The sequence below is a fragment of the Ylistrum balloti genome, unplaced genomic scaffold, assembly GCF_031769215.1.
Source record: "Ylistrum balloti isolate Yb309-2 unplaced genomic scaffold, AGI_CSIRO_Ybal_v1 Utg370006, whole genome shotgun sequence".
NCBI lineage: Eukaryota > Metazoa > Mollusca > Bivalvia > Pectinida > Pectinidae > Ylistrum > Ylistrum balloti.
Genome location: NW_026782081.1, coordinates 234,914 through 260,194, shown reverse-complemented (window position 1 = coordinate 260,194; position 25,281 = coordinate 234,914). Strand labels below are relative to the sequence as shown.

General features: G+C 33.6%; 1 protein-coding gene across 1 annotated transcript in view; it reads right to left on the bottom strand.

Annotated features, from left to right (window-relative positions):
- The window catches only part of LOC132548133 (G patch domain-containing protein 8-like), a 36,352-nt gene extending 14,637 nt beyond the window's left edge, over window positions 1–21,715 (bottom strand). Inside the window, exons 1-4 of the mRNA XM_060211953.1 lie at window positions 21,664–21,715; window positions 18,998–19,089; window positions 17,166–17,235; window positions 12,610–12,747 (exon numbers count right to left, since the gene is read on the bottom strand). Coding sequence (XP_060067936.1) covers window positions 12,610–12,715 — 106 coding nt within the window. The 5' untranslated portion in view covers window positions 12,716–12,747; window positions 17,166–17,235; window positions 18,998–19,089; window positions 21,664–21,715. The remainder of the gene's footprint in view (window positions 1–12,609; window positions 12,748–17,165; window positions 17,236–18,997; window positions 19,090–21,663) is intronic.
- Window positions 21,716–25,281: the final 3,566 nt, after the last annotated feature.

Genomic DNA, 25,281 nt, shown 5'->3' with positions numbered 1-25,281 from the left:
AAGCCTCTTCAGTAAGTCAGCATTGAAACTTTTCCTCCACATTTTCTTTCCTTTTTTATTGGATTTTATTATTCATAACAGATAGAAGCAATGTTTAAGATATATATCATCTGTATTTATTACTGGTATTAGTAAGCTTGATCTTTGCCGTTCCTTAAATGGATAGGTGAATTGCTCAACAAGGCAAAAAACTACCCATAAATTTCAATACATCCGGTGCTCTGACAAAAGCAATAGCAATCTTCAAATGCCAAAATCCAAGATAACTTTCTGATAGACATTTTCACTTTCCCAATCAATTACTCTCAAAATTAAACAAAAGCAGATAGGCAATAAGATGAACCTTTATACAAAATTAAGAAAAATCTTCAGTAAATTTTTCAAGAAGTAGCAATCACATATTTTGAATTGTCAAAATACACTTCCAGCAAACTGTACAGGCTCAATTAGCCAACAAGGTAAAATATTTCTATGAAGTTTGAAAAAGATCCTTAGAGTACCACACAAGAAATAATAATAACAGACTGAAAGCCAAGTTAGCCATCTGCTGGCTATTTGTTTTTTAATCAGTACCAAATTTACACTGAATATTGGCCACATGAAAGCTAAATTTGACACAAGAGAAAGATTCAGTTAGAAGAATACTAAACAAAAACAAGAACTATTTAATGGTGGAGGATGAATATTTAGACAAAGGGAGATTTAAATACCCACCATAACAGAGAACTATAAGAAGTAATTTACAACAACAAATTACTGGTACATGCTTGTAGTACTAGTGTTTATTGAATGTTTCCTGTTTACCACAGAAGTAAATTCATATTAGTGTTATTTAATGAAATTGAGTTGTAAAATGAAAATTGTACTATTTCTGTTGTTGTGAAGAAACAATTGGGCTAACAAAATGAGAAAACTTTTTTGCCTACGAAACATCTGTGTATCTTAAAAGCTTGACAAAGAAAAAAAATGACATAAAATATATATAGTTGTAACTCACCATCTCGAAATTGTTCGAGTCAAAATTCCTTTGAGTTGATATAATTTCAAATTCCCGATTTTTTCCCTTTTTACTTCTTTGTACTTTTAGTTTGAAGAACTCAAATATCATAATGTCAAAAATTCATTGCAGTCAAATGTTTCAGTCCCTTCCATTGCAAGGTAAGGGAAAAGTCATTTGTTGTCTCGAAATTAACTTTTGTCAAACCATTGGCATGTTTTCTGAAGAAATCGGTCAATACATGCACATATAGAATGTTGCCAGAGTGTAACAAATAGCTAATTACAGCATATTGCTCCATCATACACAAAACACTTAGTCTCTGCTGATTAATGACCAGTTTAACTATCTAATTCCAAGTTGGCTTCTTAATTAGTGTCACCATCCTATAGCAGTGACTTACCTGAATATTAATCAAGGAGCATGTTTACAAAAGACATGAAAACTGTTAGCTTGGTTGCATGCATCTTTAGGAATTATAAAAACAAAACTGTCAAACCAGTACAAACTTTTTGAAAAAAATTGAATCCCCAGAATTCTGAGAGAAGCATATTTCTGTGCTTGTTTACTGAAGGACTGTGATCAGGTACTTAGTGTGTACACAGAATGAAGTGAGTACAAATGTAGTTGATTAGTATTTTTATTACATGTTTTGTTACTTGGATGACTAAACAATGAAAGGAGATATTAGAAATGTATTTTTTCTGTTTATTTAATTCCATTTCAAATAATAGATTAAATTATTCTGTTTGTACCACGCTGTACTGTACATGCTATTGTAGCCCTACTCCGTTCAACCGTAATCAATGTCGGGAAACTGATATTGTCACCTTATTTTAACACTTTGAGTTAAAATTAGGAAGAGAAGAAATATTTTCCAAGGTCTGTTGAATTTCGAGATAACGAGTTCCAACTATATATCAACATAATGCAATTGTTTTATCAAACAGGCACAACTAGTGATCAATGGTTGTGTGAGATCCATCTAAACCAACAAGAACCTGAAATTTTATGGTGTCAGAAAAGTATTGACAAGATCCACCGTGGAGGTTGTAGAAGTCAGTGATGACCACTGAGGGTTGCTATCAAGGGAGGCTGTAAGGGAGCAAACAGGGTATTTTGTTACTAAACCTGAAATGTTTAACAATTCCTTACAAATGCATATGAAACCAGTAATGATCAGGCAAAAGCAAACAACTATAATTGCAAATGCTATCCGCTCAACAATAAACATAAAGGGGAAAATGCTACATGCTTAAGTCAACCCAATGGGTAATACAATATTTGTGACAGATCTATAAAGTACTTTTAGCAACTCCGAAGCATCTAAGTATGCATCCACCATAATAAAACTGTGTGTTTGCTAATTTTTTTCCACTGGTCAGTCTCAAAACTGATGTCAAACTACCTTTAACCAAAGAGAACTTACATATCTATCTAGTACTTTTCAACAAATATCAACAAGAAGTATTAGAGTTAAGATGGATGCAGGACCATTTGAATAGTCCTTGAACTGTTGCCGGAGGCTTTAAAGTAATTGTAAGGCAGATAGTTTCAAATCATGGCTGTTGTCCACCAGTTGACTGGCCTACCATATTGAAGATTTTTTAAACTATTAAGCATTTCACTTTTAACTACTTTTAATTGTGTTACAGGTTGTTACATGCACTTTTCGCATTAATGAAATGGGAGGTTCAATGCTACATGTAGGTAGACATTATCATGCAATTTTCAAACTTCATGCTGGTTATGACAACCAATGCACAGTGCTCTTAACTATAATGTACCCAAAAGTTAGTAAGCAGACCCACTATCATATATATAGAGTAAAGAGGTGCCCTTGATCCCAATAGAAATGGATACTCAGATCCAAACTGGCCCAGATCTGGAAGTAATTTACAGTCAGTGTTTATGTAGTAGTAGTAGTTGTTAGCAATACGGTTGGTAGTAAGACAGGCTAAAAATACAACAGACCAGATCTATGATTTTTGTGATTAAGAAACTTGCAAATCCATTCAGTGGAAACATAGCACAACACAAATTGATTTAAAAAAACAAAGAGCATTATCTTCCAATTTTACTGAAATTCATTTTTACTCCTAAATTATATGACACATCTAATCAAACAAATGCATTAAAAGCTTACATATTATTGCTAATGAAAACCTCCTTTTTCAGATAGAAAGCCTAATCTATAATTACTTCATATCCAAACAACATCCAATAATATCTTTATACACATTTTTCACATCAAATCAATGAAATATAAATCATAAAAGTCAATCAATTGAACAACAGTAACAAAAATCAGCATTGAAAAGAAATCCTTCATCTACAAACATCTTTGTCATGTGAATTTTCAGAAAATAAATTATAAGCACAAAATTTAAAACAGGAATGAATTAAGTCATTCTGATCTTGTTTATTTTTTATTGATTCTTATCAATTGTATTGAGATATTTAAAATAAGGCTTCATAAAGTGACCATCATTTTAGTGTTTCACATGACAAGGATGGTAACTGATTGGGATATGATCTGTGTTAATCACTGAATTCTAAGCTTGAAGAAGAAAGCTGGGAAGAATGTAACTTGTAATGAATAAATACAGTGTACATAATATGTGTCTGGTCAAATGTTAATACCTTGCTAGTCAACATCCTCATGCTGAAATAAAATGAACTTACAAAATGTATGCTAGACCTACAAAATATATACTACTGTATCTAACAAACGATCAATGATACCCCTGCTACACAAAAAATTGTGCAGTTTCACAAAATGATTACACAAGAGATCTTGAAATTAGAATGAATTACATATGACGTTTCCTTACAATCACTTTTACCTACTATAAATAATGTCAAGAACAGTGAAGTTTATCACATTTAGATGTTCTTTTACAAATTATGTAATTTCTTATATCAAAAAGTAAGATGGCTTCCTCTACAGCCTCATTCAGAGACGTGTCAGGACGAGAACACAGACATCTACATCCTCATTTAGAGACGTGTCAGGACGAGAACACAGACATCTACATCCTCATTCAGAGACGTGTCAGGACGAGAACACAAGATATCTATATCCTCATTCAAAGACATGTCAGGACGAGAACACAGACATCTACATTCTCATTAAGAGGCGTGTCAGGACGAGAACACAAGATATCTATATCCTCATTCAAAGACATGTCAGGACGAGAACACAGACATCTATATCCTCATTCAGAGACGTGTCAGGACGAGAACACAAGATATCTATATCCTCATTCAGAGACATGTCAGGACGAGAACACAGACATCTACATCCTCATTAAGAGGCCTGTCAGGATGAGAACACAAGATATCTTTTCTCTTACCCTAGGCAGGAAATTTCACTCTTTTTTTTACCAGAGTGAGATTTCCTTGTCTCACCATGGGATTTAGACAGGGGATTCCCTTGTCAGGACAATAATATGATGTCACAGTAACAATGCATTGACGTCACTTGAACAAATCAATCAAGTCAATGATGCAAAGTATTGAGACAGCAAAAAACCTAATAAAGCCAACAGGGTAAGAATAAACTTATTGATGAGTTTCCCTGAGGGAAAAAGATGTTTAAGTTGTAAATGCACTGCAAGCCTCATATCTGCGAACTTTATAAGTTTATAAGTTGAGATCCACTTATCTCCCCTCCAAAGGGATGAAAGATTCTATTAATCCTAGTTCAGTGATGTGTCAGGGCAATAACACTGACATAAACATCCTCCTTCAAAGACTTGTCAGGATGAGAACACAGACAGCAGAAAGCTTCTAATTATATTGCTTCCCGTACACAGAGGACAATTCTTCTTATCGTAATGTAATCTAACTCCCTGCAGACTAAATATGCAATTTCAAGTAACACCACTTAATTACATTCAGTAGCCATTGAACTGACAGGAAATAATTGGCATACTTGGTCAATTGAATCATCCCCAAAATACACCCAGGGTATATCAAGACCTATCAATACTGTTTATGTACATACATGAATATTTCATTTTGAAACCCAGAAATAGATGAAACTATCATGCAGAATGAGACTATCATTTTTTCATAAATAGTGTTGAAGAAAAGGTTGATTAACCCTGCTCCTGCTTTGATAGGCAAGGAGCTAAGCTTTAAAGATCAATGTTGAAAAATAAAAAGAACCGTAATGCAAAGGTTTTAATTCTAAAAGCATAAATGACTGAAAAACATGTATAAATGTCTAACAGAAGTGTAATGAACAGACATGTTGGACCAGACAAAGTAACACTGTAATACACTTATCTAAATATGGATAAGCCAGCCAGTACTATCCACCGACTCTGTCAATATTTCCCTTGCGAACTATATCATGTTCAATAAATGTAGCAAAAGAACCTGAAGTGTAGGAATGAAATTCCATCAAACTACGTATCCCTATTCTGATATACCTCTTACCTCATCTTTTTTATTTATATAACCTTATTGTATAATAAGAATGAAAAATATATCTCCATTTTTTCTAAACAATTCAGTGTTCAAGACCAAATTTAATTAAAATCTTCAATGCGGTACCATCATTATGTTGGCAAACAACAGATGAACTCTGCTATCATGATATAAGCTCACTTGCCCTTCTGCTAGGGCCAAGCTACATACAGAAAGAAGACTAAGTAGCAATCCATGTAAAGGTCATCAGCATACAAAACATTAGATAGTACTTCTTCCTATTAATTTATATCTGCTGAAACTTTTTTTTATTTTTTTCAAGATAATACGATAAAAGTTGATAAAATGAGTCACATTCTTTACATATTTGGTGAATCATCATATATATTATATGTTCAATGTGATTTTAATATTTGATTAAAATATTGTTTTATACTCATCGTATCTGTTAAAATGACTATTTCACACTTATTCATTATTCAACAAAATGCATTTAATCAATAGCAATGAAAACTGTATACTCCATTTATTTAATAGGTAAATAATTGTTTATACATTTACAAAAATGAAACACAAACAATACTGAAGAATGCAAATACTATGAAATAATAAAGGATGTCCAAATTGTTACCTTTTAAATATATGCACAATAAACATAAACCAATATGTAAAAAGATGCATTTGTATACATCAATTATTTTTGTTGTTAGCTCTGTTATGTTGTAATATCCTTGTTAGTGCATTTTTTTTAAAACTTTAAATTGAGGGATGATACAAAATTGAAGATCTTCTACAAACCAACAGAAAATGTCATAACTGTGAACAGAAGAAAATGTAGAGAGAAAAGAAGAAACAACACTACAAAGTTTTGGCACACAAAATTACTATATATTTTTATTAAAGAAACTAGAAGCTAGATACAACACTGGATTAGTAAGTGTTCCAAACTCAGTCATGCAACCCAATATGACACCATCCTCCCATGCCCATTAACTGAACCAAATAGGGTTGCAAGGTAGAAACAGTGTTTAACATTAATTTGAAAAACAACATGAAATCTTCATCAACCAGCTGCAGAGGCAAAAATAGGCCTGTATCGCTCACCTGTTCTGCTGGTAGAGGACACATTGATTTCTTTAAAGCATGCATTAATCTAGCCAAATATCATGACCCAGGATCTCTTGGTTATTCAAAAGTCAAAAAAAGATTTGAACAGATTTGGCCAAGGTGACCTTCAAAGGTTAAGGTTCTGAATTGGTATTGAAAGAAGCTATTCATTTGTGTGTCTTTTGTACAACTGATTGCAGGTGGTAAACACTGCTGATGGACTCAGACCCTGAGATTTGCCATAACTTGTATGTCATGTTAAATCCATTTGGATAGTGACACATGTACTCATATGTTCTTCTGGAATTCTAATAGAATTTATTTATTGAATTGTAGGGCTTGTATACCTCTATCTAGATTTTGGAATTTCTGTAAATCTATTTTGATTTTTGTCAGTTGCTCCTTGGTTTCAACACTTTAAAACCCTGAGCATCAAAGACCAGTCATGGAAGGAAAAAACAGCAGTATAGAGTATTTTAACTAGGTCCTTTGACTCTGCCTTACCAAACTTAATGTTTTCATTCCAGCATGTTACTTTGCAAATAGCATGACCTTGGGCCTCTCTGGTACACAAGATGTTTTAAGGAAAAAAAATTATGCATTAGAATGGATAGAGGACGGAAAATGGACACTGCACCATAGCATAAGCTCATTTGCCCTAAGGCAGTTAAGCTAAAATCAATCATTTTTATAATTTTTGTAATCAATTCATCTTAATTTATTATTATTTACAAAAAAAAAACTTTGTTTGATATGTTTGCTAGATTGCTTAAAAAATGTTTGATACAAACCTAAAGTCATGTATTTCAAATTATTGCAATGTCATTTTTTATGAGAAATGTAATGCAACATATGCTAACAATGTTCTAATATCAGAATATAAAATTTTATGATAGCAGGATATACAGGTGCAAAGTGAAGCTCTATGTTCATAGTATATTCAACTCAAAAATGAGAGAATTGTTGTTGATACTGCTAACCAGATACAAAACATCTTTAATAAATGACAACGGGACATACACAAGACCACACACACAACATGCTGTTGCATACACCACCACCATGACAGTAGTAGGCCAGATTACGTGATCATGATGTGACCAAGACAGAGGAGACAAATCAAGCAGTTTTACAGTGGGAATGTGTTGATGAAGTGGAAGAAAGCTCAATTGTCTAAATGGCCCAATATTTATATATTGCAAATACAGGCCCTTTGGTTTTCAGCATGCACCATGTAACTGCTCTGAAGAGTAGGTAGAACTTGTGATGTTAGACTTGGACAATAAGCATTAAAATATAAGTACAAAGACTAGAGATAATTGTTCTTTTTTGTTAATAGTTTTGCTCATAACACAAAGAAACAAAGATTTGAGGAAAGACGGGTTTTCACATTTTTTCTAGTAGGAAGACTACCTACATGGTTAGGACAATATAGATATATATATATGAACACAAATTTGAATGGTGTGTCTGCCATTACCTCTGGCCCAAGAACATCACCAAACTGTGATAAAACTGCTTTCTCTTCACATTGTTAGGGATAAAAAGTACTTTGTGAATTTAAAAAATTGACTTTTATAATAGCAATGTGATCATACACTCAAGTTAAGTTAAATTACACCCAAGACAATATTCCAATCAACCCAGTGTTAGACAGGTTTTCATGACCTAGTAGAAATGACAATACATTCCTTGGAAAAGTATTTTTTTTCCCTCTAAAGTGTTCAAAGTTTTGAGTCATACAGAGAACATGTATACCATATATATTCCATTTACAATTTTGTAAATTGCAACAGCTTTTGATAAAATATCCCCCCCCCCTTTAACAGTGACCAATATCAAAGAATGTTTACATTAAACATATATATCGTTGCACCTGTACACGTTCTTACAAACTCTCATTCAGGTTGTACGGTTTAAGTATTAAAACTTACATAGAAAATCTCGTTATGGTGAAGCGTCCTGGAAAGAATTGCGTAAACCATAGAATATGACTGTTACTGAAGAATCTACTTTTAATTTTTTCACAAACTTTCGAGTAACAGCACTTCATGAGTCATAATATCTATATGTACGATATATTCAATAAATTTAGTTCCCTCAAGTTTTGTCCAAAGGACAGACAGTGATACTCACTACGGTTTTAAACCTTTATCACTGAATAGAAGAGAAAAAAAATTACAAAATGTTTGAATGTGATAAATGTGTTGTAACACATATAATGAATAAGCTTTGGAGCAACGAGGGAATCATCTAACAGTATCAAAGGGTACAATGCCTTTAGCACAAAAGCTCAGTTTGATAATGACTGCACTTCAAACAGAAGTCTGGTCACCTTTGAGTAAAATGTGTAGAATACAGACTACATTCATGTCCAGGGAAACTGAAAACATCTTCCATGGCAACAAGTCATATGACACTGTGGAGTGAAGTACATATAAGGCAGATACTTTTTTAATTGCTTTGTTCACCGTATTGCAGAACCTAGTCTTTTATAAAAACTGACAATTCAAATCTTGAAGATGTGAACACATATTTGAATCTTCATAGAAATCTCTGTGCCTGAAATAAACACAATTTAATGAAGATTGGCTCTCATGAGGACCTCGGTGAATTTGTGTTGACCAGATGGTTGATTGCTCAATATCCAGTGCATGTTGCTGTATTACCATAGAAACAATGCTGCATGCTAGCCATACTTGGCCCCAACAGGGGCTAGCCCAATCCATTACATGCATTGTCTATCTAGGTTAATTATTATCCTATTCAACCATAGTATTTTATCACATTAGCCATAGAAATGAACGGAAATTAAACAACTGTAGATTCTGCAAAGAAAATATGGACAGGGTTCCTCCATTCCAATACAATGTCAATTTTTAACATAAAATTTAATTTTTGCTTTCATAGAACACTATCCATTTATGATTTCCATCAAGTTTAGAACACTGACCACCATTTAGAAATATTATTCCATTACAAAAAAAAATATAAAAAATATCCATTTTCCTGTCCAAAATTTTGTCAGCAGAGTTATCATCATAACAAGGTAAGTCAATAATCACTTTGAAAAATTTAATTTTCCAATCTATTTTAATTGTAAAAGCTGAATAATCTTTCAACACAAGTATGCTTTGTTAATTAGGAAAATGCTTTAAATCAAGAAAATTATAAAATGCTGAGATAAGTCAAAGATTTCCTGAATTTCTAAATAAGTTAACAAGACAAATGAAAGCTGTATTGCCCCTGGTGTACAAGGTGTCTTGGTGATATGCTATCAATTACAGATCTAACAAAAAATAGAGGCTGGATCAGGACTTGGCATCTATGAAAGTGATTTGAATGTATAGAAAACCTTGACATACACTAAATCCTACCTTGTATTTCTAAACTATCATTCTAGATAAACATCAAAATGATTTAAAATAACTGAACACAATATCCATTACTTCTTATTGATTATCAATGACTTGATAACTTTCATGATACTGATGTCATAAGATGTTTCTTGATACTTAAAAGCTGTCTTTCATTTTGAAAATTTTCACTGTATTTTTTAAAAAATTCTTTCATGAATGTATAATTTTAGTACTGCATTAAGAAAACCAAACCACTAATTGGGGAGATAACCTATTTATGGCAACTCCCCTTACCAAGGGAGACAACTGTCAGACCTCCCCTTACCAAGGGAGACAACTGTAAGATCTCCCCTTACCAAGGGAGAAAACTGTTAGACCTCCCCTTACCATGGGAGACAACTCCCCCAAGGCATGAGCTCTCTACAAACCAAAGGCACGCACGCAGGTAATGATGAATATATAATATAATCAATAAACAGACATAGTACATACATACCGGTGGGCCGTCTCATGTAGGGTATAAAGGCTTAGTTAAAATTTATAAGAAGGAGAAGTATACATTACCTGTGTGAGACAGACCAAATCCGGTCCACCTTCAATACAAGGGACACAAAGCTAAGTTAGTACATACGTACTCAACAGCCACTAAGCCACTGACTTCTACCATTTTATTGAAACAATTCTACAACACTTGCCATTTTTAAGGTTTGGTATTATCTTTAAACAAATATCCTTTCTCTAAGTAACTTTGAAATTCCACGATCCAATTCCAAAAACATCTCAAACAGAAACTATACATTCCTTTAATCGTTGGAACCCTTTTCTGACCAGAATAGTATTCTAATGTAGACCTAAAGGGCAGACCAATATCCCTCTTCGTATTAACAAATTTTCAAAAAGCCATACCTTTCCCAGTAATTATTCTTTTCTTTCTTAAAGTGTTTCAAATTCCAGTTGCAGCTAGCTAGGCAATTATGATAATTAACAATGGCTAATGGTGTTGTGAAGCACTGCAAACCTCGATCTACAGACGTGAATGATTTGTTACATCATAGAAAGGCCATTTGATTTTCTATTTTTTTTTAACCTACCTAGATACACAGGAATTTAATGTTGTATACTAGTATTTAACAAATGAGTGAAGTAACATATATCATACAAAAATACAAAATGATAAATAAATAAAACAAAACAGAATTTCATGAAGAGGATTTACCTTGGGTGTAAGGATATCCATTAAAAGCTACTGAAATCAAACCAAAAATTCAACAAATTAATTTGAATGAGTATTTGAAGCCCAATAAAACTTACAATGATACAAACTTTAACATAATACATGTAGTACTATTCCTTATCGGTTCTGCTGGAAAATTATATACCAATCATGACAAATAACAATCACTGAGCTAAGGATAAATGTGTCATATTTATAAAACAGTCCCCCAAAATGGTAACCTATAACATCATCATATAATCCATGCATATACATATTCCCACAAAAACTACTACTTGAACCTTTTACAAATTAATTTTTGGAAATGTCATTTATTAACTATTTACATACTGTTGCTTCTTTATGTTGAAAATTCGGATAATTTACTCCAACACAATGTGTGAAAAAATAAAAGGGAATCTTGAAATTTGTTGCCACAGGGCATCTCTCATAACACTCTCTTACAAACATCAATTAAATAATCAAGTTTTGACAAAAACACAAATGTTGAATATGCCATACATTATGATGACAATGCTTTACCATTAAAACATTCTTTATCAGGTATTTCTGTGTTTATCAAATTATAACTTTTTAAAAATCAAGAAAAAAAGAAATATATAAGTAATTGATAAACAATTAGTTTCCAACTATTTAATATACCAGTATAAAAATGTATCAATTAATGCAATATTTACTTGACTTATATATTAGACACTCTCTGTCCCACTCATTCGTATACCAGCATTCCTCGTCATCATTACATAAGAGTGAAGAACACTACAATCAGTAGGACGCCACAACAAAATGCTAAACAACATTGTGTTGTTCATCCAGAATTATTGTTACTAGATAGCATGAAGCATGCAACAAAGAAATAAAACACTGGTTGTTGGGGAAATGAATAGGACAACTATCCATTCTAATATCACCATGGTAATGTTGTTGGTTTCTGTGGTTAAAAGTGCATGAAAGTGAATTTAGATGAAAAAGCACAGTGAATGAAGAGTAAATCATATCAGTCTTTTGAGCAATCAACCATGTTCAAGGTCACCACAAGGTCAACACAAGGTCCTCTCTTTGCTATGTTTAAATCTCATTTACTTGCATAAGAAGTATACAGTAATGCATGCACACAAACCACAGATGTCAAATGACCAAAGGTATGTGATGAGCAAATGTATATTCTTTAAAATTTTCACTGAAAGTATTCACCCTGCTACATAAACAGCACCTGCAAGGTGGCATCATAATAATATTCAAGAAAAACAAACAAACAAACAATTTAGTCAGTCTTACAGGGCTTTTCTTTCCATATCTTTCAGATACACACTTTAAGCATCAAATTTCTAATTCATTTTTTAAATTTCCTTGACACCAATAACTTGTTGACAAAAGAGGTCCTTCTTGGTGGAGGGTCCATGTGGGTACAAACCTTCCAGATTGTAAATGAGTTGCCAGGCTCCACAGTTAAAATGATAAAGAAGATATGTTACCTTGGTCACTTGTGCTGCCTCCTGTCACAACACTGGCTCCACTGCTGCTCGGGCCATGACTACCACTTGATGTGTTAGTGGAACATCTTGTGATGGTTGACTTCATCTCACATGTACTTGTTTGTAACTGTTTGAAATCTGAAATATATGAACATTGAAGCCTGATAATTATATTCTTTTTTCTACATAATTGATCAAAATGCAAGAATATTGAAATTTCCCTCATATTAGTTGCTTGTCTAGGGCAGTCTTTCTATCAAAGCAGAAAAATATTTTCACTATTGTTCTCTTCATGTCAGATTACATATGCAACTTTTACCAATTTACGTAAAAATCTGAAAAATATCCAAAATTCAACTGATTAGAAGCCTCCCCTCAGGGCCAATTTTGTTAAATAAGAAAATGGCCTTTGCTATAGCATTTCTAAAGTGTCATGCAATATCTATAAACCAATCTCCAGGAAAACCTACTTTCCAACTAATAATAGGCTTCTACCATTGTGCTCCTGATGTTAGACCAGTTTTCACAAAAAAACCCATCTTAACTTTGACCAATCAGAAGACTCCTTTTTGCAGCCATTTTGTTAGCATCATCATTCTTAATCACACCATCTTAGAGCATGTTGTACACTTATGCCTTCCACCAGTACTCATCTTAGTGCAATGAATAGTACAAAAGTTATGGTGAAAAGGTATTAGCCAGGAAATAGCAGCCATTTTTAACTTTGTTGTGAGAATTGTGCATTGCAAACTTAGGGTTGATTTGGTTTATTAACAGCCAGGGTCATTTAAGGACATGCCAGGTTTGCATGGTTGATAAAAACTGGAGTTTCTGGAGAACAACCACCTGGAGACTATCCCTTTAGGCTTTGAACCCACAACCCCGAAGTAGGTCAGTGATAATGTCTGCCAGATGCCCCACATACAAAGTTTGATAAAAAAATTTCTGAGAGCAGTCATTTTGTAGTAAAACCTATAAATATAATAAAAATGATATTCATGGGGCATGTATCAATGACTAGATAAGGTTGTCACCAAATTATGGTGTAATTCTGATAGAAATGGCAACTAAACTTGGCCTTTATCCTGCTATTTCTTACAAACAGGATAGATTTTAAGGAAATTGATTAATTCCTACATAAGAATGATTTTAAAGAATTTGCCCTAATTCCCCTATTGGGCCTCGCCACACCCATCTAAGATTGCAGAGTTCTAACATTTGTATAAAATTGGTTACTTGTCATGATCACCTATGCATGCTTCAGACAAAAAACGAACAGCATCCACATATTTTTGGAAAAGAATCCCAATATTCCTACATGTACAAAAGAAGGTGGATTTTAAAGAATTTTTCCTGTTTCCTTTTTTTGGCTTCCTCAACCATTGCATCAATTTCATTTATTTAAGAAATTATTGTCTTCTACAAATGATGCTTCAGACCAATTTTCTTTAAAAATTTAAACAGAGGTTTCAGAAGTGAAGTGTTTGACAAAAGTTTACTACACTCAGCAATAGACAAAACATGACTGCAATAAGTCATCAAGACCCTATGGGCCCAGTGACCTAAAAAGTTGATTAAATGTCCGAATAATTTGGACTTGTGACAAAAATACATTTAAGTGTTTCTACAACTTCAAACTGTTTAAATCACCTTCAATTTTTTCTTCAATGTCATACACATTATTGTCTAGCTAATCTAAGTACTGGTAAAGACGCTGTTTAATTCTGGACAGTAGAGATCATCAAAATTACAATTAATTCAAATAATAATACCTTTTACATACCAATGTGTATACCAATATACATGATTATTTCTTACATTCTGATCTCGATCAGCAGTCTCCTGTTGTGCTTGGAACAATAATAACTATGAGTGTGAAATGGCCATTCTTTCCGACCACAGTGTGGCATTGTTACAAAGGAAAAGCAGGATAGACTTATGTGTACCAAAACAATATTCCCAGATCAGGAAACAGGAAGGAAGGGCTAGGATGCTAGCACATCACGGAACATAAACAAATGTCATTAATCAATTCAAAGTAAAACAGTTGAAGAAGACATCTATCCCTAGAGATATCACTGTATACACTTTTTTTTATTTATTTGTGTAATAAGTGGGTTAACTAGCAATCTGATGAAAACAACCTACAATCTGGTGATATAAAGCCATCTGATGATGTTGGGAACCAATACTGAACAAGAACAATTACTTTCAAGTACACTATACCCATCAAATGTCAGTGTCCTGGTATTCTAATACCTTATGGGTGTTGATTGTCACCTGGGCATAGAGGACTAAGTATAGTCTATGTTTCAACCTAGGTGTTTCAACCAGGCAACACCCAACACCAGAAAGACAAGTATGATAGACGTGAAAGTTCGCTGCTGGAGGTTGTAGTGATGACCAGTCTGTACTGTCTACATTCTAGGCAATACATTTTAACAGGATAGTACATGTTGTCCCAGCAAACCAATTACTCTTGTGAAGGAAGGCTTGTTTAATTTTCAGATGCTGTTGCTGATCAAAAATCAATCTTACTAGCTAATTAATCATTAACTATGAAAAAACTGTTGTTTTAGCAAATTAGAAATATAATGAGTCACTGTAATTGAAGTCTGTGACTAACATTATTATGTTTGTATCCATGAATGACAACCAAAAGTGCATATAACTAAAACAAAAGCAAACGCAAAATGTGTGCTAGAATTAGAATTCAATTGTAATTGCACTTGGGGGGAAAAATATGTACCTGTCTCGTGTCTATATACATTAAAATAGAAGTACATAAAAAAAACACAAAAAAGTCTTTTGCTCTGTCAAAACAGAAAGCAATTAAGTAAATAGTTTTATAACACTGAAAATCATGATTTACAAGGTATGTATTATAATTTCCTTAAATTTTAGGTCCAGGATTGACGTTTGCAAAATTAATAGTATTTCCGATGTTTTTTCTTGTATTATTTTGATAGAAACAAGCCATTTTATGATTATATTTCAATTACTATTCCTTACTAAATCACATTTTATCTTTTTAAAATTGGATGAACCTTACCACTTTGTTGCATTTATTACAGAATTTTTGAGGAAGTAAGATTTATGTCTACAGCATCTTGATTGCACGGGTGTGCAGGTTGGTTTGAGATAATTCAATGGTCTTATCAATTACCTATCATAAACAAGTTTATCACATTTGGACTTCATCTGGGTGACAATTCAATGTTTTAAACATAAAATAATTCAAGTCAACATTTTGCAAAATTCCAATTTTTAACACAACTATGTCTTTATTACTTTCATAGCTGTTCATTAATAATGTTTTTTTTTCAAAGTTTAAATAAAGCCAGGTCACATTTCAGTCTTTTTAGTACAGGAATTGTTTCTAGGAATGGGCGAAAATATGTTCAAACATTAAATCAATTTACAATTGTGTGATAAAATTTTATGTGTACTTTTAATTGATATGAAGTCCAAACCTTCCAATATCAGTCAAAATGTCATGATAATCAACAGTTGTTATATACTCGGAATAATTTATGACCTCATGTCAATCCTGACATTGGCATACATGTTGTAAACAAAATCAGGAGGTCATATGCGAGACAAAATACAATTCACTGATAAAATCTGAATCAACCACTTTCATAATGTAATAACTTAACATCAGATGATCAAATATGGCATCGCTAAAAATAACACAAACCCAAAGGCTATAATTAATGAATTTAGATTAGTAAACATCACTTATTGAAAAGAACTCCCTGTGATTGTCCCTGTAATTGTTTCTACTATCAGAGCCAAAGGTAACACATACTGTATATATATACAAAAATCTTAAAACATTGCTAGTTAACAAACTAAGATTCCAAGACCCAGAGCCTGAGGCAACACATATACGTTGCAGTACGATTATTAGTTAGAAAAGTCTTTTGTCTCACTTCTTCATAAAACCTGTCCACAGGGACTTGAGCCAGTGTCAGTATACAAGTGAAAATTCAGGTGTTGAGCTGCTGATTCAAAAGCATTTCAACAATTTCCACCAGTGGTAGGGCAGGGCTAGAAAAAACTATTTTCATCTACTTGTCTGTCGGGCAAGTGAAATTTGAAATCCATTTGCCCGAATCCAATATTCACTCACCCGAAGAAAAAAGGCAACAAAACACAATTTAAGGAACTCAAATTTTATTATCAATTTCTACATCAAATGTTTGAACTCAACACTTGCTTATATTGTTGTACTCATATTTAATTCACTGTTAACACGAACAAGAACATTGACTTTTTGACAGTAATTACATACACAAAACAACCTTGTGGTGACGTGATAGGTTTTCGCCTAGTCTGGATCAGCCAGAGTCTTGACACATGGTGTAAACAAGGATACTACATCCGGACAAGTAGCTGAAACAAATCATCCGCCCGCAAGTAGCTTTGACTCATCTAGACGAGCGGACGAATGGATTTTTCTAACCCTGTAGGGATTTAGAGCCAACACTATGCATGTGTTTCATTACCACAGCACTTGATGCTTACTATAAAGGAGAGAAAAAAAGGCTTACCTGTTTTGCTAGTAATGAGCTAGATCCAAAAGTCATGGAAAGTAGGTTTATTTCCAATCAAATCCATACGCTGTAAAATGGAACAGAATAAGTAAATTATTCACCTGGTTTTAATTTTACTACATTTCTGTAGTATAAATTCCATCATTTTTCAACCATAACAAATGTTTATTTCATTCACTTATGTATCAGACATACTGGGTAGAACATGTATAATTTTGAATGATTAACCATTTGTAATGACATCCAATATGCCAACATTAGATTTAATATCTATAACAGAAATGTTATCAATTTTTTACTTGCATTTTGTGGTTGATATATAGATATATAGTTATTAAAATGATTTAGGAAAATTCTTTAAAAGGCAATATTTTACCTGTGTTTTTTTCTGTCAATCTTTCAGCTCTTAATTGTGTAAAATTTGAAAATTAATCTTAAGTAGTAGCAAAAGTAATCTTTAATTGCCAAAACAAAGATGGTCACCTATCAGCCATCTTGGTTTCCCAATCAGTACTAAAATTAATAGGGCACTTCTAGGGACAGAGAAGAACCTATATGATATTTGAGAACAAGAGGCTCATGGGTCTTAATGGTTATCCGACTATACAGACCTTTATGTGATATAGCAGCAGCAGAAGTAGTAAGAACAGTTTTTAAATGATTTAGAGTTGGGAATATTTTAGCAGTGAAGGCAAAAATATGTTCATTTCAGATCATAACATTTCCATGAAAAATTTTCAGCTTAATGGCACCACTGGAACTTGACAAGATGTTTAAGATGTGTTTTTCAAGATGGCAGCTATGGAGGCCATATTAGATTTTGGACAGACAAAAAAATATCAACACTTGATAAGAACCGCCTCAGGATCAGTTCAGGCAAGTTTCAACTCAATTGCTGCCATGTCTGCCATTTTGAACTAAGTCTTGTAGAGACCAAAAAATACTAACACTTTGTTGACTCCCTTCCTTAACATTCCCACCAATTTAAGCTCTAGGTCACCAGTGGAATGAGATTAAAGGTTTTAAATGTCTTTTTCAAGATTGTGGCCATAATGGATTTTTGATCAACCCAAGAAGTTTCAATTGTAGCAAACAATAAACTTCCCAATACAAACAAGAGGACCAAGGGACCTACATTGCCCACCTGACTAATATCCTTCACCCAATTATGCTTCAAACCAAATTAGGAAAGAATCCTTATATTTCTACTGAAAAAAAAAAAAAAGGATTTTGAAAAATTTTCTCTATTCCCATACTGGAACCAGTAGAACTAGAGAAGATGTCTAAATTGAGAGCAATAATGGCAGCTATAATAAGTTTCAGACAGGCCGAAAAATGAACACTTCATGGTCAAAACCATTTCAGGATCATTCCTGACAAGTTTCAGCTAAATCCCTCCAAAGATCAGATGATCTAATAAACATCAATCCTAGCAGCCATCAACAAGTGTTAGTCCACACTCTGTATACTGATATATGTCAATTCTAGTTTTTGCCAATACACAAGAAGACATATGCAATTCTGTGCTTTAATGTTTTCTTTGTCACTAAATTCAGTGTGATGTAGAACAAAATGATTTTTTTTCAATGTTCCAAAAACGCTGCAGCCTTGACTGGTTGGTTGTTTCCTGCCTTGCTGAGATGTTCTTAATCACTTTATCATGATTTTAGGTGATACCCACTTTGAAGTTCAAATTCTGATAATTAATTATTTTCAAGAGCATAACTGAGAAATTCAAACTGGTTCAACAATATTTCATTTTGCTCCCTCTGACCAAAGGTTGAAGTGGAACGTTAACATTACAGAAAGCCATAAGAAAGCATACTTACATATGTTATAATGTAAACTCTATAAAGGTCCCCAGATCCACTTTGCACTATTAACGGCCTGCTCCTCTAATATTTTCTAGAGATTACTGTACCTGTTATGGAGAACAAAAGAGCAGATTATTTCAAAACCATCACCAAACAACTTTTCTAGCTAATTTAGCCAAGAAGTGCACAATTAAAAACACCTTATAACATTTTAACTCTTTTTCTCTTCAAACCATGCACTTGAATAGTAGAAGATAAGCCTACCATTTTCTTTCAATCTGACAAAAGTGTATGAAAAATGCATAAAACAATTAGGACTTCTCACAGATAAAATAAGTTATTTTATGATATATATTCCTTTTTAACTGACTGCAAAATAATAGCATCTACTTCCTCATTAAATAATCTAAAAACATGTTTAATCCTTGTTGAAAAATAGATGAATGTTGTTGGGGGTTTTTGATAAGAAATTATGTGGTTTAAGGTTATAAGTAGTCTGGGTGTTGAGTGTAGACACATAATATCTAAAAATAACAGAAGGCCCATAGGCATTAACAGTCATTTGACAATAAAGACCTAAACATGAAAGAGGTCAAATAGGTCTACACTGCTCAACTACTCTACAGTTTACAAAGATATTGTCAGTTCATAATAGCATTTTCTGCAAACTTGAAACCCTGTCCCTAATACATGCTACTACACAAATACCATGAGTCTGCATCAGTTGCTTTTTTGGAAGAATTTGAAGACCTCAAGATTTTTTACCCCAGTGCCCTTTCAAGTAGGTCAAGGGTAATCATTTGAATATGCTAGAAAACCAATATAAATAGTCTTGACCTTTTGGTTATTGAAAAAACATTATTTACAAACATAATTTAAGCACCTGACCCCTGTGACCTGTAAAAAGGGTCAAAGTAATCATATGAACAAACTTGACAGACCTTCATACAGCATGCCAAAGGCCCAATATCAGCAACCCTGGGCATTTTGGTTATTGAGAGGAAGTTGTTATAAAATCTGAACACCTTTGAAACCTGTGACTTTTGAAAAGGATCAAGGTCAATCCTATGAACAAAACTGGTACACATTCATCCCAGAATGCTTATTGAGAAGTTATTTCAACACATTTGACCCCTGTGACCTTGAAAGTGTGTCAAGGCCAGTCATAAGAATAAACTTCACCCAAACATGATACAGACACAATATTCACACCCTGGGCCAATTGGTTATTGATAAGAATGATAAGAAGTTGTCTAAGATTAACATATCTGACCTTGAAAATGTGTCAAGATCAATTATATAATAACAGACTTGGTAGTCCTTTATCCTAGCATGCAACATGCTCAATATCAGCACCACTGGTCTTTTTTTACTAGGCCTTAATTGTTCAACCACTCTACAGCTTACTAAGGCATTAAATAACATCATGCCGATTTTACATTTTTAATGACAATATGTTGTTTAATGCTGGTTGTCATTTTGATTCTCTGTGTATAGCATTTCAAAAACTGAAGAGGATATCAGTGAACTAAATCTGAATTTATAACAGGAATATTTCTCACTCACTTTTACAAATTGAAAATATTACTACATAAATGAAAAAAGGGGAAAAAATGTCTTTATATAGCTTGTTAGAACTATATTTACACCAAATAATTTGTTAGAAAATAGTGCACCATGAAGCAATGTCCTAAAATACCAAGTTCACCCCCAAAAAAATGCCCCTTTTTTTAGGTTGGTACCATGCTCTTTTCAAATCCTTACTGGAACACTGCAAGTATAGTATATCCCTTCCTATATGTGTTATAGGAAGGAGTCGGCGAGAAACATCCTGCCACCGCTGGGGTTTGAACTAGTGTCCTGTCCGTCTCTAACCAGACATTCAACCTCTCAACTAATTGGAAATTCTCACTAACTGAGGATAGTAAAACGACCTGTGCTCTCAACTTCTACAAAATATACACACGTGCAAATAGTTGTTTACAGTGGCAGCTTTTAATATATCTTTATTTTTTGGGACAGTCTTTGCCAAATTTAGACATTGGAAATTTATTTCTACATCAAACTGTCTATGGTGTGAAAAAATGTAAATTTTGTGTAATATGGTGTCTTTGGTACTAGTCCTTTTTCAAAAGATGAAGCAGATTTTTCTCTCTCAATATTTTAGAATGGGAAATTAGAAAAATTCTTGGCAAATAAAAAGAAAGAATTTTTCATTCAATATGATGAGTCCTAAGTGTGGCAAAACCCATGGTTTGAGAATTTAAGGACATTTTATGTCACTTTAGGTGGAACACTATCCTACCAAACCTACAGGAAAGAACCTCATATTATAAGATATCGTTTGACGTCCATAATGATATCTAGTAATCAAAAAAATTCTGACGACGCTTTCCGACGCTCGTTGTCATTTATTACGGCCGAAATGTAGTGCTTTTTTCGTTTATGAACACGGCATGACTGAATTTCGACACATCTCTGGTCTATGGTTCCTTCGTGGTCATGTCCCTGCATGACTATGAACAAACTGGCTTCAGTTTGTGCAGGGCCTATTGTTTATCAATAATCACTGTATTCACCCTCTTCCATGAGCTAAAAATCAGTTAGCTGATACTCCTTTAACATAGAAAAATGTCAAAGTTCCATTGAAAATATCATTCTGAGTAGCACATTCAACTTACATCGCCAAATCTCAAGTCGGGACATCTTCCACCTTCAATCTCTTGCAAACTATCGTCGCCATGTTGGCTTGTGTCTGCCGAGCAAACTGCAGCGATTGGTCAATTAGAGGTATTTTGTCGTTACGTCATTGGAAAGAACGATAACTTCAACATTACAATACAATAACAATACACATAGCGAAAAAAATGGGTATTTTGGTGACCAAATGCTCTTTTCAAAGTAATTATTTAAGTTCGATTTGCATGACGGCCAATAAATTTATATATCTTGTCTAAGATGCACTGACACGTAGGTCAATAAAATGGACGTACATTTGTCTTCCCCATAACTGATCAGCCAATCACAGAGCAGCTAACAAACGAGACCACTTCCGCCAACATGGCGACGACAACAAATGACAACTGAGTGTTCCATGACAGGAATTATAAAAGGAAAAAAAACATCAGAAAAATAACACGTGGTATTAAATGGAAGATAATAGCGACATACCCTCAGCTAGAACTAGTCCACTGACACAGTGTCACGTTATAGAAAGGTGTGTATATGTATCTCCTGTGCACGGTATGTTGACTTGTACATATTAATTAATCGGTAAGGTTAATGAGGATGCACTGGAAATGTATCGGAAATCCGATGAATCCTCTCATTGCAGTGATTTATTCTCCTCTGAACTCAGATATTTTGGTGTGAAGGTAAGTTATAACATGAAACAAGGCATGGGTTTTCACTGGTATCCAAGTTGCCCGTTACGGGGCGGTTGACATCATTTTGTGCAACCCCCGGGGCGGTGGGGGCCCAATACGGAAAACTGGGCGGTGGGGGCCCAATACGGAAAACTTTACTCTTTTTTATATAAAGGGTGAAGTTTTCACAAAAGGCATATAATTAACTAATCCACAACTTACGAAATCTTCATTAATGACATGCTATGTATATATTTCTGCCGCTAAGAGAGTGAAACTAGAAGATGATCAAAAAGTGCGGGAGCTGATGTGTAAAGAAGTTCTCCATTTAAATTGTAAACAAGGTCCGTGTAAGAGATGAAAGTCTTTGTTGTATATTTTCTTTGTTTGTTTATTGCCAAATTTCTAATGCCATATTCAGTTGACGAATCCAGGATTCCATCCACTACCACCACACCTTCATTTTGACCCATTAGATTAGGTTGACAAAGGACACTCTATTTTATATATAATGTGTCCTTGAACTCTTACAACTCGTAAAATTGAGGGTCCTTTGGAAATCACTGTGAATAGTTCCCAAATATTGTTCATTTTCCTCACAGATGTTTTAATGTTCTGTCTTCATAACTCATATTGTGTTCCTGCATTTGTGCACAAGATATCCATTTGTGATAGACAAATTCATTGTCTTAATTGGGCCATCCCACAATTTGACAAGTTCTGAGTTTGGAGAATTGCCACTTAATTCAAAATGCTTGTTTATGGTTATGGGGATATGGTTTCTTAGATCTAATTTTCAATACTATGTCAATCAGTAAGAAATGTGGTACAACCATAGATTGACAGTGAGATAGTGACTGAATTTTCAATATTTTGTTTTTCAGCCCTTATGGCTTCATGTAACAGTATTAAGCATACATGAATCAAAATAAAACTGCATGGGTACATCAATGAAAAGTGAAAAAAAAAGAAAGAAAAAAAACCTTTCAATTTGTTTATTTGCTGCACTGGAATAATTTATTTTCTTAATCGCGATATATACTCTGAAATGCACAGTCTTCATCTCATCAACACTATATAGCTGAGAACTGTATAGCTGGTGGAACAGAAGCCTGGTATGGATGAAGAGAGCAGTTTTTTGTAGTGATGGAATAAAGCCAGGAAAGGATAATGTGAGCAGTTTTGGATAATAAAGGTAGGTGTAATGTTAAAGCAAAATTATATTAAGCATCTGAAATCGATCAACAGTACATCATACATTTTGTGAAGATATCTGGATGTGTTTTTAGCAATCTCTTGTCTAATCGCTAATGACTACAGTGCAAGGTATTGCCAAACTCGCATACTGCAATCAATTAAATCAACAGATTTTCCTGCACTGAAATGCACCTGTTATAGCATCACAATCTTACATATTGCCAAATATACATATTGCCATTTGCCACAATCTTTTTAGAACATTTGTGCAAACATACAATTGTGTACCCTGGATTACATTGCCACAATGTCACCAAACTTACCTGTGTTATGGTCTTTAACTGAGACTGAAAGAGTTCACAAGTCAGTTGCATACAACTACATTTGAATGAATTTACACCAGAATACATTATTCTATGCTATTTCATTCCAAGTTCCTTTGATTTTATCATTTAGTTGATACTGATATCAGGTCTAACATGATATGGTTTATGTGGCGATGAAAATGAAAGTTGAGAATTTCCAGAAAGGTGTTACAGAACAAAATCGGAATGCTGATAACAGAATTATTTTTTCAAATAGGCTTTATATTGAGCCAATCATACTACATGCAAGTAGCATTAAAAACGTCACCTGCCTGACAGTTAAATCTATACGTCTGGTCTGGACTGTTGGACAAGGTGTTAATTCAGAAGTTACTGTATAGATTACTATGTCCATTTGCTAATTACCGGGTATGTCCTCAAATAACATGGGGGACTTATTGCATTTACATTTTCATGTTGCAAAATGGACCTAGCTCCCAGCTGTAAAAACAGAACAGTGACAGGTGCTTAAATTTTGTTCTAATACTTTTGAATTGGATTTAAATTGAAATTGACAATGACTATTCTGGTTCGATTTTAAGCAGATATGCAACCTTGAATCATTACACTACCCCCACAAGATATGTCACATTTGCTACACAGCAGTCTTGTGAAGTGTTTCTTCCAACGTCGCCATACTCGCTGCATCCCATCATTGTACAACTTACAAAATATCGACTCATCAGTGAAAAAAATTGTTACATAGCTGTAAGAGCCATCGTGCTAGTTGGTCTTGGGACAGTCAGATGTTGATGCAGTTGCATTAAAATTTTGCCATAAATGACCAAATTGTCTTGCAATCTTGCTTTCTGTTGTCCCTACTTGGAGCATGCCAACAGTCCTTTCTCCTGTCATCTTTTGACAGACGTTGCTTTGCATTTATCTATACAGTTCAAAACCAAATCATGATTTTTCAAGTGTTAAAGTTTTGAGATAGTGAGAAAGCTGTTTAGGAAATTCACTGAAAAATTCTTGAGTAAAATGATGGAAATGGTTTTGTTGAAAGAGACAATCATTGAATTTCACACGATTGATTTGAATAAAAAGGTTGGCAACTTATTCAGTGATTCCTACAAAGCACATTAGTAACTGAAAAAATATCTACATAATTAACAAATGTTTGGTGTATGGCAAGGTAACTTGATAACTTTTTTGTTTGTTAAGTGTATATATATATAACTGCCCAGGTTTATATCATTTCAGCCCGGTGTGGCATAATAAAATAGTTGGGATGAAATATTTTATAAAAATAACGAGCTATCTATTTCAAGTGATTGAAAGTGTATTCTGGTAATGTTGATTTTGATCAATCTTAGTTCTATAATTAGAGAATTAATAGTTTTTAATATGAATAACATATTTACTTTACGTT